Genomic DNA, 17,611 nt, shown 5'->3' on the forward strand with positions numbered 1-17,611 from the left:
CCACTGGCTTGGCATCAGGGGACAGTGTCTCCTTTAACATCTTAGCATCTTTCTGGGGATGCAGGACTGATGGGAAGGTACTGATAGGACGTCATGACCTTGCGTCCTGTAATCACGATCAGAGGATAGCTGAAGATCTATGAGACTCTCATCCACCCCGTCCCCACCACACCCACAGCAGGTAGCTCAGAGGCCATGGTACCACACACTTTAAACTGCTTAAATCATCTGCCATCTACTCCCTAGCTTGACAAGATATTCCGTAAGGACAGGATTATATGTGTTGACCTTTGTTCGTAGGAGAGCACGGGTCTCTAAGTACGTGGCCGAAGATCCAAGCATTTCTGCTAAGCAGCATGACTAACAGGGCCCTGGCAAGTTTGATGTTGCATTTGACATGGAACTCCATGTCCGGGTGAGTGAGTCCTCATATCTGCTGGCTGCTGACCAGAAGCCATTCTTCAGTCCAGAGCTCAGTCAAGGCTGTTCTTTCTGCCTAAGCCATGACCCTGAGAGTTATCGTGTGACCTAGAAAGCAAGTGTCGGGTAGAAGAAGGTTAGAAAAAGCCATTGTAGCATGCCAGAGAGCCCCGGTCATGCAAGTCAATTAGAGGTCACTGCTGCTAGTCTCCCACAGCCGTCCGAGCTGGACATGGTGGCCTGGTGCTGGCATCCGTCAGACAAGCCTCACCACTGTTTGCTTCTGAGTCTCTACACAAATTGCAAAGGCCCTAATCTACCTTTTAGGCCACAAACCTTACCCTGTAACAGTATGGTGAATGTCCCAAGCTCCGTGATGGGTCTCACTTTGCAAGTCTTGATAAACATTCTCAGAATGGCTGTCTTGCTTTGCTGCCTACAGACAGGCTGCCCAGCCTGCCTTCCTTCCTTCCTTCCTTCCTTCCTTCCTTCCTTCCTTCCTTCCTTCCTTCCTTCCTTCCTTCCTTCCTCCCTCCCTCCCTCCCTCCCTCCCTCCCTCCCTCCCTCCCTCCCTCCTGCCTTCCTTCCTTCCTTCCTGCCTTCCTTCCTTCCTGTCTGCCTGCCTGCCTTCCTTCCTTCCTCCCTCCCTCCCTCCCTCCTTCCTTTCTTCCTTCTTTTTTTTTTTTTAAATCAGTTAACAAAATCTTTTTTTACGTATGAGTGCTCTAGCTGCATGTACGACTTTATGCCAGAAGAGGGCATCATATCCAACTTCACTGATGGTTGTGAACCACTATGTAGTTGTCGGGAATTGAACTCTGGGAAGAGCAGCCAGTGCTCTTAACCACTGAGTCATCTCTCCAGGCCCCCTTCCTTTTTTTGTTTTGTGTGTATGAGTGTTGTATCTGCATAAATGTCTGTGCACTACATGTGTTCCCGGTGCCTTAGGAGGCCACAAAAGGGTACTGGATCCTTTAGGACTGAGTTATAGACAGTTGTGAACTGCCATATGTGGGTGCGGGGAATTGAACCTGTGTCCTCTACAAAAGCAAGAATCGTTCCTAACCACTGAGCCATCTCTCCAGCCCCCAAACAGTTTCTTGCTGTAGCTAGCTACCAGTGTTGTGTGTTCTGTGAAAACCCCCACTTTTCTTAGAGCCTGAGAAACTGTTTGTTAGCCTTCTCACTGTGCATGTGGGGGCTGGGGGCAGAGACACTGCCTTGGCTTGTCACTCATTTGCACAGATGATGACGACAATGGCATGAAACTAATTAGCCAAGGCACACATGGAACTGCTAAAGAGTCTGATAAAATTTTAATTACCCCTTGTTTTGTGGGGGCAGGCAGCAAGCCACGATAATAATCTTCTTGGTGCTGTCACTGAGAAAAGATCAATCTCACTACAGGAGGGCAGGTAGAAACGGCAGGGAGTTAATGGCTGTGGTATAAGGGACTGGGCACACTCTGTGGCAGAGGGTGGTAAGCAGAGTGGTTACTGTTTCTGGAATTCAGATATTAGGAAAATTTCCTCCCTGGATGACCTAGGTAATTTCCTAGTTCTCCACCTTTTTTCTCCCTTAGGCTTTTGTTGTTGCTGTTGTTTTGGTTTGTTTGTTTGTTTGTTTGTTTTGGAGACAGGTATCATGCAGTCCAGGCTAGCCTTGAACTCCTGATCTTCCTGTTGAGTACTAGGATCACAGATGTGTGCCACTATGCCCTGCTCCACTTTGTTTTGAAAGGCCTGATATTTTTTAGTGGTAAACCCACGCTAAGCAAAGAGGAGAAAACCAAGGCATGCAGAACATCAGTTTTGCCTACCAGGGCAAACCACATCCTCAGCAGCCGTGCCTAGAGTGGAGGCAGCCGCAGGAGGACTGCCTGGCATGCATTCTCACGTTTCACCTGCCCACCTTACAGTACTGCCATCCTGGCCCTCCAGGACTTGGCCCCTGTGCTACCCCGGGTGAAGGGGAACAGGAGGGGAGGATGAAGCATCCACCTCAATACCTTGGTGGTTTTGACCTTGTGTCCACTGCTGCAGCTCCACCCCGACAGGTCCGGGAGCACCTTACACTCCTCCCCCAGCAGGCAGGGCTCCATCTGACACCACCACTTCTGCAGGACGATGGAGGCTGTGGGGCAGGAGGCAGGGGTGGCTCTAAGCGCTGGGAGCACACAGTGCTGACCTCGCTGGTCTGTGAATGAGGTGTACCTCCTTCCCACATGCCTAGGGCTTTGCTCGCTACCTCTCCCTTCTCTTCCCCCTACCCTGGGCTGTCCAAGGAGGCAACACCGTACTTAGACTGAGACTGGGGGCTATCCCAATCAACTTCATTACTGCATCACACCAAAAGGGGAAGAGGATGTCAAGCTAGGAGGCAGGTGAAGGAGGCAGCCGTCCTTAGCACAGAGGTACCGCCTTCAGTGCTCTCCTTCCTTAGTGGATATGAACTGATATCCACACCACCTCCAGGAGTGCACAAGCTGTCGTGCAAGCTAGTGAGCGTGAGCATGGTGATATGGATGCCGCCAGAGCGTGAGAACACAAGTGTGGGCAGAAAGGAGGGAAAGTGGATGTGCGATGGGAGGGATCACATGTGTCCACAGGAGAAGGCAAAGGTAGGCTGAGAAAAGAGTGGACTTGTAGAAGAGGACCTCTCTGGAGGAGTGCGTGGGCAGAGGAATTAGTGTGAGGGAATGCATCCCTGTGTGCAAGGACCAGGTGGCAGGTGTGTGTGTGACCTGTAACAAGAGCTGTCTTCCTTTATGACACAGGGCAGGTCATGTCTGCCCTCTCCTCCAAGACGAGTCTCCATCACTTGAGACTGATAAGGTAAGTCTTGAGATGGCTATGAAACCAGATGCCAGCAGATGGCAAGGCCTAGACAGACTTTCTTATCTCTGCTCTGGGCCTCCTTACCCACCTGGCTGCCCAGGACCTGGCCATTCACTCACCATCCACGCAGGAGGGCTTTGCCCTTGTGGTGCCAGCCACCTGGCCAGAAAGGCAGGAGCATTTGACGGTCTGGGAGCGCTCCTCGATGCGATTCCGGTTGCAGCAGCGATGTGCGGCGATCACCTCACAGGTGCCTTGCTTTACTAGGACTGATTGGCCAGCAGTATAAGATCAGGTGACCCTGGCCTCCACACCTGCCCTCCTCCCTCCCACCCTGCTGCAGGTCCTCAAGTCCCTCCTCTTTGGTCATGGAAAGGTCATGTAAGAGATATCCAGTGCTGGGGTTGCAACTCAGTGGTGGAACTATGCCTAGCATAGGGGCAAGCACTCAAAACACACAAACGCACGCACGCACGCACGCACGCATGCACACACATAGAGGCAAGTACTCAAAACACACACACGCACACGCACACGCACACGCACATGCACACTCACGCACACGCACGCATGCATGCACGCATGCACACACGCGCATGCATGCAAAAAGAGGGAGAAAGAGACAGAGAGAGAATGCGTGCTATCTGATGGTAAGGGAGAGAAGAGCGGATGACACCTTCATGTTACCTCTCCACCCCACCCTGCTGAGGCCGTGCTCACGACTCTTTGAAAGCTGGAGTTGCGCACCAGCCCCCACCTTCTGCTTTCTCAGGGTGAGGGCAAGGGCCCCAGAGCTTACAATGCGTGGGGGAGGATCATCCGCTTACAGAGGCTTTAGCCATCCCAGAAGGAAAACCCCAGAATTAGGCCAGGAGACTAGACTTAAGCCTCCACCCGAGGGCCTCTCAAAGCAGAACACCTTCCCCCTGGAAAAGATAGTACCAGGGTGTCTACCCGGGCCTTCTCTGGAGGGCAGCAGCAGAAGAGGACAGTTTCCTGGGTGACGACCAGAGGAGTCACCTCCGCAAATATTTACTCTGCCCCAGAGATTTGCAGGCTTTGTGGGATGGGTTGGAGGGCCTTCGAGCTCTCCAGATGTCCTAGAAAACCCCTTCTCTAGTCTCACTGCCTCCCCCAAACCTGCGGCTGTCGGAGGCTGCAAAGAAGCAGAGGCCAGACGTGTCCACAGCCAGGCCAAGCACAGTGCTAGCACCCAGCTGCCTGGGCTCCAGTTGCTCGCGGTCCTCTCGCTCATTCTGTGAAGAGAAGTACAGACCCTGTTTAGCTCGGGGCAGATGCTCCCTCTGCACTCAGACTCAGTCCGTTCTCTGTGTCATGCTCTAGAAGCCCCAGGTTAAGCAGGATGCATACCTCGTCTCCAGGCAGCTTGCAGCCAGTGATGAGTGATACAGAAGGACCAGGGAACAGGAAGGCAGAGCCTGCGGAGGAGACATTCAAGAGATCTTGCAGAGTGGATCAAAGGGCTGTGCCATGGGTTAGACAATGATGCTGACTCCCACTTTTTGAGCTCTTGACCCAGACACTTCACTTGTGTGCTCTTGATTATGTCCCACTGCACAAAGGATCGCTATTACCCATTTTACAAATAAAGCTCCAAAAGTTTGGATCTAACCCTAACAGCCATCAGTAGAGGAGCTGAGTACACTGTGGAGAACCTGAAAATGCAGTTCTCTCCACATCACTGGGAACACAGAACAGAACACAACAGAACCCAAAATCATCTGGGAACTTTGTAATGATGTGTGTGGTAGACTCTAGTGAGAACCCAGTCTTACAGGAGGGGGAAAAGCGACAAGCAGGAGGTGTATACACCGTGCGTACAAGGCAGTGTGTGTGTGTGTGTGTGTGTGTGTGTGTGTGTGTGTGTGTGTGTGACCTAATATGTACACACCAGGTCTGGAGAGCGTAGCTTGTTTGCCTTTAAGAAGGGAAATCTGTTGCTTTTCTAGAAGAGAAGTGGAACGAAGAATGGTTTTTTCCCCCACCAGTTTCTTTTATGTGTTTGAGTTTCAAATCATGGGACTGTAGTAGCAGTGCAATTCAATCTGAACACAATTTCAATTTTTGAAAGAAAAGGACGAAAGGAAGGAAGGAAGGAAGAAAGGCTTTTCATAGGGGCAGATGCTTGTAATCCTAGCACTTCGGAGAAAGCAGCAGAAAGACCATTGGGAGTTTGAGGCCAGCCTGGTTTCCATAGTGAGTTCCAAGCTACATGGGAAGATCCTATCTCAAACAATCAAAAACAAACAAACAAAAACAAAACACGGGGCTGAGGGGGGTGGCTCAGTCAGAAAGAGGACTTGCTGAGCAAGCATGGGAATACCAACACAGGTGTGAAAAGCTGGCCAGTGTAAAAAGATCAGTGGATTGCTGGACAGCCCAGTGCGGGATTCAGTGAACGACCCTGTCTGAAGGGAGTGTGGTGGAGAGCGGTAGAGCAGGAGGCCTCTGTCAGGAGGCTTCCCCTGGCCTTCACATGGTGCACACATGCATACACCGTGCACATACACTAAAAGAAATAAAGGAAGGAGGGAAGAAACAAACCTAGGGTAGAAGTTAAATGTCTTGCCAGAGGTTGGCTGGCCTGTGACAGGACCCAGAAGCCTACCCTAGGCCCAGCACTCTCTTGCTCCTTTCTCCTGTGAACCGAACAGGGCCTCAAACGTCTATACCAGAGGGTGGGCAAGAACCAGAGGGAAACCAGGGACGCAGAAACGCAGAGAAACTGGGAGTCACTAGCCGCAGAAGGGGACAGGAAGAGCCCCAGGAGGTCAAGGGTTGGCCTAGCTCACTGGCCCCAGCCAGTGCCAGCTCTGACTAGGACCTCAGATCAGGTCCCTAAAACCTGCTTGAGCAGGTGCCAAAGCTGCCTTGGGGGGGACGCTCACTCCTCCGTTCCCATCTCCAGCGGTCTCACTTACGGTCCCCGGAGTCTTCAGGCTTCTGTCTGTTCATCTGCTGGTCTCAGACTCATTCCACCTGGACAAGCAGGGAGCCATTTGGAGGTAGTTCAGAATAGAGAGAGACCAGACCCCTGCAGGGGCCAAGAGAAAGCTTGGAAGAGAATAAGGGAACCGGGCTGGGCACTAAAGGAAGTCCAGCTTAGGCTGTTCCGGTGGCAAGGGCGGTCATTTCTGCTCTAGGAATCTGTCCCTGCTCCCCAGCCCTCCTCCCCCAGACTATGGAAACCTGAGGGGGAGGTGACCCCTCCCTGAGAAGAGTGGCTGGGTTTTCCTTTTCCTAGGAGCCAAGCAGGGGTGAGGGGATAAGATCCAGTGCTGCTGCCATCGCTCTGGTCTTGGGACAGAGCTAAGGTCAGAGAAGCGTGCAGAATCTGCCAGCTTCGTCCCGGAAGAGACCCCTGGGGGAGAATCCCGAGGTCTCCAAATTCCCTTCGCCCCCACCTCCAAACCGTCATGAGCCTCACTTCCTGGGCTCTTCTGGAGCTGGCTTAATTCTGCTACAGTCCTTACAGAGCGCTAGCCTAGCGGTGCAACAGGTCCCGGCTTCAGCGCACAGCCCACAAGGGCGCCTCCATTCTCCCCCAAGGTCCTGTCCCCGCTCAGTCTCCCGTGAGAAACTGAAACAGACGCACGGGGCTGCTGAGCTCTGGAAAGGCCCAGAGGGGAATGGGGATGGGGGTGGTGGCGGCGCCCATCCGCTGGGGATGGGGGTGTTCTTGCCCTTCTGTGTGTGCCTGTTTGCTAAGTGGGTCTGCTCTTCCAGCCCGTGTCGGGGGCCCCTCATTTTGAGCATCGCAAAAGCCACCTGTTCTTCTCTTGACGATATCCTGTTTCCGGCTGAGCTCTCCCCAAATACCATCTAACTCATGCATTTCTCCTGGTTACTCCAATGCTCAGAGAACTTAGGGGAGATGGGGACTCGGGATCTCTGGCATTCTATTTCCTCCTCAAACGGAGCTGGAGAAGGAGGCTTCTGGGATTTGTTCTTCAGCGTCTACCTCAGTTTTCTAGGGCTGTTTTCCCAGTCCCCAGTTCAGGCTAAGGTGATGCTGAGGGAGCAGCCTGCATACCAACAAGGGATCAATAAGAACCTTCCACCTTGCTCTGCTTGCTCCTGTCCCCTTCCAGCGCCCATTCTTGCTCCTGGTACCCACCTGCTCCACAGCAGTGGCCCCGGTTCAAGCCTCTAGCCTGAGGTCCTCGATGCCTCTGAGCTTGGGATCTAGACTCCCAAAGGCGGGTTTCTCCCGGGAGTGGCCAGCTTGGGTGTTGTCTGGTCCCGAGCTATCAAGTTGCTGTGCCCCGAGGAGTGCAGGGCAATGGCTAATCCGGCGTCCTAGTGAGCCCGGTTCTGAGCACTAGGATGCTCTGGGCCTGGACCCACCAGCCCTGTGGGGCTCAGCCGGGTCGACCCAAGCTTCCCGCCCTCAGGCTGCGGAGCGCGCAGCCGCTTGGCTGGGAGTTGTCCCCGCTGCTTCAGCCCTTGCGGGGACCTCTGCCTCCTTCGAGATGTGTGGGGCGCTCTGTGGGGAGGGTGAACACAGCTGTCTCGCAGCGGCCTCTGGTGGCCCAGGGCGAGACCAGGGACAGAAGCCCACGGGCTCTGTTTTCACGGACAAGGCTTCTGGGGGCAGCTCGTGACAATTAGAACAGGTCCCCAAAACCTCCAGGAATGTAGCCCCCAGTTCCTGTGGCGCAAGGGAGGGAGGTGGTGTTCTGGGGTCCGGGTAGGCCTTGGGGCTGGGCGTAGTCTTCACCTACGCCAGCAGTAGACTGGTGTTTAAATCTGAGCTCGTTAAGTCTTAAAATTCAGTTTTTCAGACCATGTATAAGCGGCTCACACCTGTAATCCCAGAACGCGGGAGACTGAGGCAGGAGAACTGTCACGAATTCTGGCGCAGCCTGGGCTATAGCGTGAGACCCTATCAAAAACAAAAACAAACAGAGATGGGGACAGGAGAGACAGGAGGTTGCTTGCAAGTTTGAGGACAGCTTGGTCCACATGGTTTACACAGGGTTCCAGTCAGACCATATCTCAAAATGAAGGAGAGAGAGAGAAGGGGAGAAAACCCAGTCCTTGGTTAGTTCACTCAAGTGTTATTTGAGGTGCTTTCCAGGCACTGGGAGCTAGGACCACTGTATTGGAAGATTCCTATGTTGCACAATGTTCTTTACCACGGGCTTTCCCCGCTGACCCCCAGAAAGAAATAGCAAATACTTCCAGCACAGACGCGTTGCCCTCCTACCCGGGAGGACTATGGGTAGTACCAGGGTGGAGAACCAGCCTGGAGGGCTTCCGGAGGCTGGTGAATGGCCCTGTGGATAATGAGTGTGACTCTCATCTTGGGAACCAAATCTGAGGTTCCCAGTGTCTTCCTCAGAAGAATGGTAAATAATCCTAATTACAAAATGTTAACAGGTTCGTATTTTGGATGCATTAGGCACTCGAGGGCAGAGGTGTTTGTGAACCTGTCTCTTTGGAAGGGAGGTCTGCACCTGTTACAGCCAGGAAGAGCTGGGGAGGTGGTAATGTATGGGGGAGAAACAAAGAATAAACTTGGCTCTGGGTCCTGAGCACACAGCCTGGGACAAGGGATGGAGTCTCCGCTCTCTTTCACTCTCTTTCTTTCCACTTTGTAGGTGCTGGGGATTGATTGATTGGCACCTTTATCTGCTAAGCCATGCCCCCCACCAAAGACAAAGACTCATTATGCAGCCTTGGCTGGCCTTGAACTTGCTATGCGGCCCAGGCTAGCTAACTTCTGATCCTCTCATCTCTGCCTCTGCCTCCTGGTATTACAGAGTGTGCTACCATGCCTGACTAAGGAGGCCTGTTTTGAGGATGCTCTGTTCCTTCCCTGGCTCAGGCCTGGTTCTCCTCTGTCACTGAGGAATGTCTTTTGGCTCCCAGGAGAGAACACATCTCATAAATGTTCTTTCCCTGTTTTCCCCCACCCTCACCCTCTACTGCCTCAGGGAGAGAACCTCTAAGCAGGTGTGGGTGAGTCAGGATGGAAGAGGTCCAGGAATATGTGTGTGTGTGGGGGGGACAGAGGTATGAGAGCCCTCAAATTTGGTTATGGATGGGAGCCAGAATGGTTCCAGAGTCCAGGGGAGCAAACGACCCCCCTGACCATTATCTGGCATTGGAGTCCAGGGGTCTAAGGGCCCTAGTTCTGTGGCCCACTTTTCCAGCCACGATGTGTATCTGCGCGGAGCAAGGATGCTGGATGACACTGAGAAGTGACAAACTGCCCCAGAAACACTGAATAATAAAACCCAAGTTACTCTTTTTTTCTCTCCGGTCTTTGGCTTCCCCGCTGACACCATGCCATTTATCAGACAGTTGGCTTCAGTTTTTCTCGAACAGGAAGAAAATGCCCATAGTGGCAGTATGCTCTTTGTCCCTGGATGCCTTTGCTGCTGTTTTTGAGTCTGAATTTTTACCAGTCCACCCCAACTCCATCCTGGTGACTTCATTTTTCTCTGCCCTCTTCTTCCCCCAAAAGCTCAGGCATAATTACAGCAAGTCTGGGCACTTTGTTTGAATGACCACTGTGGAATTTTTTATTTGGAAGTGGTCAAGAAAGCCACCCCTTCGGGGAGGCACAGGCTATCCCAGGGTATGATCAGGAAGCACCAACTGGGTGCCTGCATGTAGAATTCCAGCTATGAACAGGGAGTCTGTGGTCCCCTCAAGGGCCTTGACTTCTGTTGGACTGTATGGTGGGAACTACTCTAATCCCAAGTATAAGAACAAGACTCTTTCCGAGTCAGGACAGTAATCCTCTCCTATCGAAGGCAGAAAACAGCCCACCTGTGCCCGGTCCAGCCCGAGTTTCTAACAGTGGGCTTTCCTGAAGCCCAGACAAGCTTTAAGAGTGGCCTTTGCCTCCCCCTGGCGGTAGCCAGAGAACTTGCTCAGCATCCCCGTTCTGCTTGAAGCATCCGAGGGTGGGAATTTAGGATTCCCACTCCTTTATGAGTCCCTTCTTAATCCAGAGAAACCAGCGTCAGAAATAGTTTCTGCCAGGCGTACGGCTCTGGAAGTGGCTGCGTGACTCTTGAGCAGGTCTAGTAAAATAACAGGAGACTGTCCACTCCGGCCTCATCTGTAAAATGGGTGTAGCCCACCGTGCGGTATCGGTGTAGTGACCTAATGAACAGAACGTGCTTTGTAGAGGGCCTAGTGTGCAGCAAGTCCTCAATAACCGTAGTTATTTAGTATGCCGTTAGCCTTACTGACTGGCCGGCAGAAGTCTAAATATGGAGGAACGGTTCTGAGAAAGTGGGGTGGGAGTGACAACCGTTCTCTAGAATGTGAAGGTGACCTTTAGACAGACTAGTGCCTTCAGGGGCCCAAGATTTTGCCCCAGGACCCCGATCTGGGGAGGTCAGCTGCCGGGCTTGATTAGCACAGCAGCCCGCACCAGCGCGCTCTCTCCTCTCCCCTTTCTGTCTCTGTCTCTCTCCCTCCCTCCCTCCCCTCCCCTCTCCCCCCCCCTCTTCTCTCGATTCAGCAGCTCCAGCCTGAGGTGTTGTCACACCAAGTGCTTCACACCCAAGTGGATGTTTCGCTCTGAAGTCATCATCTCCATAACTCCCTATGCTGTGCTGGCCACCCGGAACGGAACGCAATAGGCTGCCTCGCCCACCCCCGTCACAATGGGTGAATTCTAACGGATTAAGTCTAGCGGATGTCTAAGCTACAGAACGACTGACATGTTTCCTTCTCTCCGCTTCCTCCCCACAACAGACCCTTCCCCTGTGACACTCTGGCGGAACGATGTCGGGATGCCCATAAGAGGCGGGGAGCTGGTGGGGCAGGCAGTTCCCGCAAGGCTTAGAGCCTGGGGAAGTTTGGCCTGGATCAAGAGAGGGCACCGCCCACTTGAAGCCCTAGGGGCGGGGCCTCTCCGGGGGCGGGGCCACGGCCGAGGGCGGGGCAGGGAGGCAGCATGCTAAACCGGGTGCGCTCTGCTGTGGCGCACCTGGTGAGCTCGGGTGGCCCTCCGTCCCAGCGCCCTAAGTCCCCCGATCTGCCCAACGCGTCCTCGACGCCTCCTGCCGCCTCAGAAACGCCTAAGAGCCCCCCGGCGAGGCCTGGGAGCGTGGTCGGGTTGCCCCAGAAGACCGCGGAGACTCGGGCGAGCTTCTCCAGACCCACCTTTCTTCAGCTGAGCCCCGGGGGGCTGCGACGCGCCGACGACCACGCAGGCAGGGCCGTGCAAAGCCCCCCGGACACCGGTCGCCGCCTGCCCTGGAGCACAGGCTATGCCGAGTGAGCACCCCCGGGGCTCCCAGCTGAGGATGGGACTCCCACCCTCCCAGGAGACGCATCCTGGCCGCTGGGATGCATCCCCCCCGCACGAGGTTCCGGGGACCTTCCCAGGAGACTGCACCCTTCCAGCCCTCTCTCGGACGGGGTGCAGCCTCAATACCCTTCTCCAGGACCTTGCCCACCCTTCCCCTCGCTGGCTCAGGACAGTCCCCTCCTAAGGAGAGCGCACGGCGCACCAAGGATGAGTTGGCCAGTTCAGTCGCTGCCCACGGTTCACAAGGCTAAGGGAAGGGAGGTTCGGAAAGGAGCAGTTCCTTTTCCCAGGGAGATCACGGGTGGAAAGTCTCGCTCACCCGCTTCCTGGCCCCAGCGCCCCAGTTCCCTGTCCTTCTTACCGGTCCCCTCCCCCTCCACACCCAGAAATAGCCCGCGACAACAGAAGGCCGCGGGCTTCCTGGGGCGGGGGAGGGGTCCGCCGGCGGCGCGCGATGGTTCCCTTTGGGCGCGGGTCTGCAGACAGACGGGTGCTGGTAGGGCAAGGAAATAGACCCCTTGGTTCACACGGCCCGAGCGGCAGCGTGCTCCCAGAACCTTTATATTTTTAATGCATCTTGGGGAAAACCGAGCCAAGCCACCAGGGACCTGGGGGCACTGAGGTTGTGGAGGGAGGTGGTGGGTGGCCCCTCACCCTCACCGCCTCACTTAGCTTCCCACATGGGAGGAGTTTATAGCTAAGAGACTCTTGCCCAGTCCAGGTGAGCCTACCTTTCCTCTTACCCAACTTGGGCTGGAGCACTTCCTCACTGCAAGAGTGATCGGAACTTTCACTGGGTGGTTTTACGGTGAGGGTGGATGTACCGGTGAATCACTGGCAGCGGTGGTTGAGACTGGAGGTGGGAATGTAACATTTTGACTGGTAGGGAAGTAAAACTTACTGCTGCTGTCTGGCCACACCCCCAGCACCACCTTGCAGAAAGCCTCCTTGGCCCAAGGATGAAGGAACTGAGGCAGGGGGTTACTATTGCGGTCCTTTCTATGAGGCGGTGCATTCTGCCACCCAGACAGGACTTCTTGCTGGCCCTGCCTTCTCCTCTTCCCTCTGGCTCGAAGCCCAGGCAGCTGTGACCTTTTTCAGCTTGGCCAGCAGGCAGGAGATGATGTGTGTGTGTCTAAGGTGGGGTTATTCCAGGACCTAGTCTGGTGTCTAACCTGATGTGGGACACTCTGGCCTGGCAGGGTCATCAATGCTGGCAAGAGCAGGCATAATGAGGACCAGGCTTGCTGTGAAGTCGTGTATGTGGAAAGCCGAAGGAGTGGTACAGGGACCTCCAGGGAGCCTACCCAGAAGCAGGTAATACTTCATCCCCTTTCCTAGCCTCCAGAGGGTGACACCCCTCCCCAGGGATTTCAGAAGTGTGGATGTTCTGCCTCTACCACAGAAGCCCTAATGGCTTCAATTAGACCAGTTCCACTGCGGATGTTCACTATTCCATTTAAAATATAGCTGCTCATGTTTTTTTTGGATGATTTAACTAATCATCGGTGCTGCTCTTTGGATCCTCCATAGTTCGAATTTGGCTCTTCTTTCTCTTGACACAGTAGGCTGTGCATGAATAAGTGGATAAATCGAATTTGCCTTACTATCACACTCAGATCTCCTGTGCGATGTTTCCGTGGATGCCCGTCCCCCTCCACCCCGATTGACTTCCAACTTCCCCTTCATCAGGGACTCTGCTTCTACTACTGGGGCCTCTTTGATGGGCATGCCGGCGGCGGGGCAGCTGAGATGGCTTCGCGGCTCCTGCATCGCCACATCCGGGAGCAGCTGAAGGATCTAGCGGAAATACTTCAGGACCCCCTGCCTCCTCCCCTCTGCCTCCCGTCCACCCCGGGAACCCCAGGTTTCTCTGATCCCTCACACCTGGTCAGCCCCCAGTCTTGCTGGTCTCCACAGAAGGAAGTAACCCACGAGAGTCTGGTAGTAGGGGCCATCGAGAATGCCTTCCAGCTCATGGTGAGTGGGTGCCCTGTGGCAGCAGTGTGCTACGTAGATGCTCTAGTCAACACTGTGTGGTGGGAGTCAGAGGATGGATGGCCCCCAGAATCCACACCACCTCTGAGAGGACTTGGTCCTGTTACCCTCTGTGGGCCTCCCCTCCCCTTGTCCACTAGGGTCTGCAGAGGCACGTCGTAGGGCAGGTGACTGTGAACCGGAAGTTTTTCTGTTCCCTTTGACCCTTCCTCACCTGGCAGGATGAGCAGATGGCTCGGGAGCGGCGTGGCCACCAAGTGGAGGGGGGCTGCTGTGCACTGGTTGTGGTGTACCTGCTGGGCAAGATGTATGTGGCCAATGCAGGTGACAGCAGGTGAGTCGGGGCGGGGGGGGGGGGGGGGGGAGCTTTGAAAGCGGCCATGTAAGGGGCCACACTCTCCAGGATGATGGGAAAGCAGAGATGAGGTGGTCTTGGGTCAAGTACCAAAGACTGGAGGGATGGGATGGGGGGGGTCAGGGGGTCGGGGGCAGGGACAGCTACAAGGAAGGAAGGATAGGACCTGAGGGAGGAGGATCATCAGGTTCATTATGGGGAGGGCCTGTTCCTTCTGGAATTCTCCATGAAGGGGCCTGAGGAGGCCAGATCCAAGCCTTGTCTGTCTCCGGGCAGGGCCATCATTATCCGGAATGGTGAAATCATTCCAATGTCCCGGGAGTTCACACCAGAGACCGAACGCCAGCGTCTTCAGCTGCTTGTAAGTAGGGGCCAAACTCGCTACCCTGGTCTTGACTCTTACACCTCGCCCTCCCGAAAGCTTCCTACTGAGAACTTCCGGGGAAGATGCTGAGTGGCCTGTGGAGTGCTGGCTGAGCTGGACTGCCATTGTAGTCCCTGTAGAGGAAGGAAGTAGAGTCAGTCAGAGGTGGGGAATGAGAACAACAAAGGCCCCAGCAAGGGCATTATCTTAGCATCCTCATGTTTGCTCTCCATCCTGATTGCCTGGGGCTGAACCCTGCTTTGTGTACTTTGCTAACTGTGTGACCGCTGACAAGTCCCTTAGTCAATGGTTCATGCCTCACAGGCCTTTGTGAGGGGCGAATGAGTCAATCCATGTTACTATGAGGGGAGTGTGTAGTCTGCAGTAAACTTTATTTAAGGATCTACTCGAATTTAACAGCTCTCTGTTGTATCTGGGTGTGATGTGTCTGCTCTCTCTCTCTCCTGTCTGGCCCCTCCCAACCTCAGGGCTTCCTGAAACCAGAACTGCTGGGCAGTGAGTTCACCCACCTTGAGTTCCCCCGACGAGTTCAGCCCAAGGAGCTGGGGCAGAGGATGCTGTACAGGGACCAGAATATGACTGGCTGGTAACACTTCCCTCAGAGCTGGGGCCGTTCCCATGGCAATGCAACCAGTCCTTCACCAGCAGCCAGGTGGAAGCTGCAGGGTGGGTCAGGCTGGGAGTTGGGGGCTGTGGCCATTCCCTGGAAGGCCTTGTGTGGCGGTGGTGTGGCGGTGTGCTGTACGGAGGGGACAGGGGCTTTGAGTGATGATGCCTCCTCTACTCCTCCCTCCCCAGGGCCTACAAAAAGATTGAGCTGGAGGATCTCAGGTTTCCTCTGGTCTGTGGGGAGGGTAAAAAGGTAAACCCCATGGGAGAGGAAGGAAGACCTACCACAGTTTGTCCAGGGAGGTGGGGGTGTCACCGGAGAGGAGGTGGGGGGGGGGGTTCCATGGTCTCAGTGAGTCTGAGAGAGGAACTAAATAGCTTTCCTTCTCATTTCCCTCAGGCCCGGGTAATGGCCACTATTGGGGTGACCCGAGGCTTGGGAGACCACAACCTTAAGGTCTGTAGTTCCACTCTGCCCATCAAGCCTTTCCTCTCCTGCTTCCCCGAGGTGAGTGAGCACACCTTTCCTTCAGGCTGGCTTCTACCCAGGGCCCCTCCCCCCCCTTTTTTTTTTATCTCCAACCTCCCTGTCTAGCAACCCTCACACCTCAGTCCTCTCTCCTCTCTCTCCCTCCCAGGTACGAGTGTATGACCTGACGCAGTATGAGCACTGTCCGGATGATGTGCTAGTCCTGGGAACAGATGGCTTGTGGGATGTGACCAGTGACTGTGAGGTAGCCGCCACTGTGGACAAGGTGCTGTCAGCCCATGAGCCCAATGATCCCAGCAGGTAGGGGGCTGCCTGGCGAGGTGCTGGGGGGAAGCACTGGTGAAGGAAGGGGCCAAGGGGAAGAAAGCCTGGAGACCCACATATGGGCCTGTATGTCCATCTTCTCCTATGTGTGTCCGTACATGAATGTGCACATGTGCTCCTGGCAGGTATACAGCTCTGGCCCAAGCTCTGGTCCTAGGGGCCCGGGGCATCCCCCGGGACCGTGGCTGGCGTCTCCCCAACAACAAGCTGGGTTCCGGGGATGACATCTCGGTCTTCGTCATCCCCCTGGGAGGGCCAGGCAGTTACTCCTGATGGGCCCAGCCCCATCCCTCTCACCGCCATCTAAGCCTCTCCATACTTACCCTTCTCCCGGTCCCAATACTGAAGTTGTGTTCCTGACTCTTGAGTGGCCATTTAATTGACAAAGGGATGCCCACTAGATCCAGAATTGGAGCAACTGACAAATAAAACAGATGGAGAAAGAAAGGTATGTGTCATTATTTGCCTCGAATGGAACCCGAAAGGTGGGCAATGGAAAGAACATCAGAACATTCCTAAAAATGTGGCTTCCCCCGATTCTTCTGCTGCCCCCTTTGCCCACTCCATGTACTTGCCACGAGTGGCCCCATCTGCCTCATCCATCTGTGGCTTCTTCCATCTGCTGATAGCTCCGAGTCTGTGTGTCTAGCCCAAACCTTTGCTGAGCTTTGAGACCCATGCATCCCAGTCATCTCCCAACCATTTCCTCCATAGTACTCTGGTGCTTCTGATCAATACACCTGGAACTGAATTCACAATTTCCCCATAAATAATTCTTCTCCTGCTTCACCCTTTTAGTGGGCACCATCATGGCTGCTCAAGTTAGTAATCCAGCAGTTGGTCCCACCTGGCTTACGTATCTTCATTACAGTTCTCAACTACTTTAATCATTCAGGCCAAGTGAATGTTTCAGGAAATCAGCTGCCTAGATGATGGTGGTATATGCAGTGTAGCCCAGCTGTGTCCTAGGCTGTAGCGTCTGTTTGTGTAAGTCCACTTAATGCTATTCACACAATAAAGAAATTCCCTAGCAGCACATTCTCTTAGCATCTCTAATACATATATATGACTCTGCTGTTGACTACTTTAAGATTTTTTTCCTATTTGCCTTTTTCTTTGCCTCCCTCGTCACATTAGCTCCTTATTACACCGACTTCCTAACCTCAGTGGCTCCTCACTGTGCCTAGGACAGAACTAAAGTTAAAGTCCTGAGCACGTAAGGACCCTTTCTTTCTCCAGCCTCACTATCCTCCTCCAAACTCTGTGGGCTTGTCAGAGCTCCAACTTATTTTAAATCTCACATTACCATTTCTTGACGATTCACCTGTCCTCCAGGACTGAGACCCCACAGCCCCTGTATGCTGCTAAGGCGGTTACCTCCAGGATTATAACTGCCCACCCAAAGGAGGAACCAATGGGGAGTAGCTGTGAAGGGCAGGGACTCTTAAGTCCGACTGTTTTGAGCCAACACTACTGTAACTTCTGTGATCCTCCATGTCTCAGTGAAATGTAGATAACTACTGCCTCATAGAACTAGAGGAAGTTAGAGTGGGCAGGGTGAGCAAGGTTCATGTAATAAAGCTTCAGAAGTGCTAGCTCTGTTAGGTTGTCTGTGTTCTTCATTTAGACCATTAGTGATTTGAAGGCAGAAACGCATGGTCCATATATAGCATTCAGTTCACAGTCAACCAACACTTACCGAGTGAATTCAGAGGCCTGGGGGCCAAACTGCCGTTCAACCCCTCAGTTGCCTGATTCACCAAACGTGTGGTTTGGGCTTCAGATCCTGAGCAAGTGTCTGTGTATTGGTGAAATTATCAAGGCCACTCCACGTAGTTAAAAGGAAGATTTATTTAGTGGGTGACTTACAAATGAAGGAATAGGTAGATTGTGG

At 53.9% G+C, this 17,611-nt stretch overlaps 2 protein-coding genes across 2 annotated transcripts; one reads left to right on the top strand and one right to left on the bottom strand.

Annotated features, from left to right (window-relative positions):
• Window positions 1-274: 274 nt before the first annotated feature.
• On the bottom strand, window positions 275-7,303 carry Tafa3 (TAFA chemokine like family member 3). The gene is made up of 6 exons (XM_076574762.1): window positions 6,200-7,303; window positions 4,629-4,696; window positions 4,398-4,513; window positions 3,377-3,526; window positions 2,429-2,553; window positions 275-528 (listed from the first exon to the last, which is right to left on the bottom strand). Exons 3-6 carry the CDS (start codon window positions 4,510-4,512, stop codon window positions 517-519), a joined length of 402 nt encoding a protein of 133 aa, XP_076430877.1. The 5' UTR covers window position 4,513; window positions 4,629-4,696; window positions 6,200-7,303; the 3' UTR covers window positions 275-516.
• Window positions 7,304-10,424: 3,121 nt separating this feature from the next.
• Window positions 10,425-16,164, top strand: Ppm1j (protein phosphatase, Mg2+/Mn2+ dependent 1J). Its single transcript, XM_006986406.4, has 10 exons — window positions 10,425-11,522; window positions 12,759-12,873; window positions 13,249-13,536; window positions 13,776-13,888; window positions 14,186-14,270; window positions 14,762-14,880; window positions 15,093-15,156; window positions 15,304-15,411; window positions 15,542-15,693; window positions 15,843-16,164. Exons 1-10 carry the CDS (start codon window positions 11,200-11,202, stop codon window positions 15,988-15,990), a joined length of 1,515 nt encoding a protein of 504 aa, XP_006986468.1. The 5' UTR covers window positions 10,425-11,199; the 3' UTR covers window positions 15,991-16,164.
• Window positions 16,165-17,611: the final 1,447 nt, after the last annotated feature.

Source organism: Peromyscus maniculatus, chromosome 6 (genome assembly GCF_049852395.1).
Source record: "Peromyscus maniculatus bairdii isolate BWxNUB_F1_BW_parent chromosome 6, HU_Pman_BW_mat_3.1, whole genome shotgun sequence".
Lineage (NCBI taxonomy): Eukaryota > Metazoa > Chordata > Mammalia > Rodentia > Cricetidae > Peromyscus > Peromyscus maniculatus.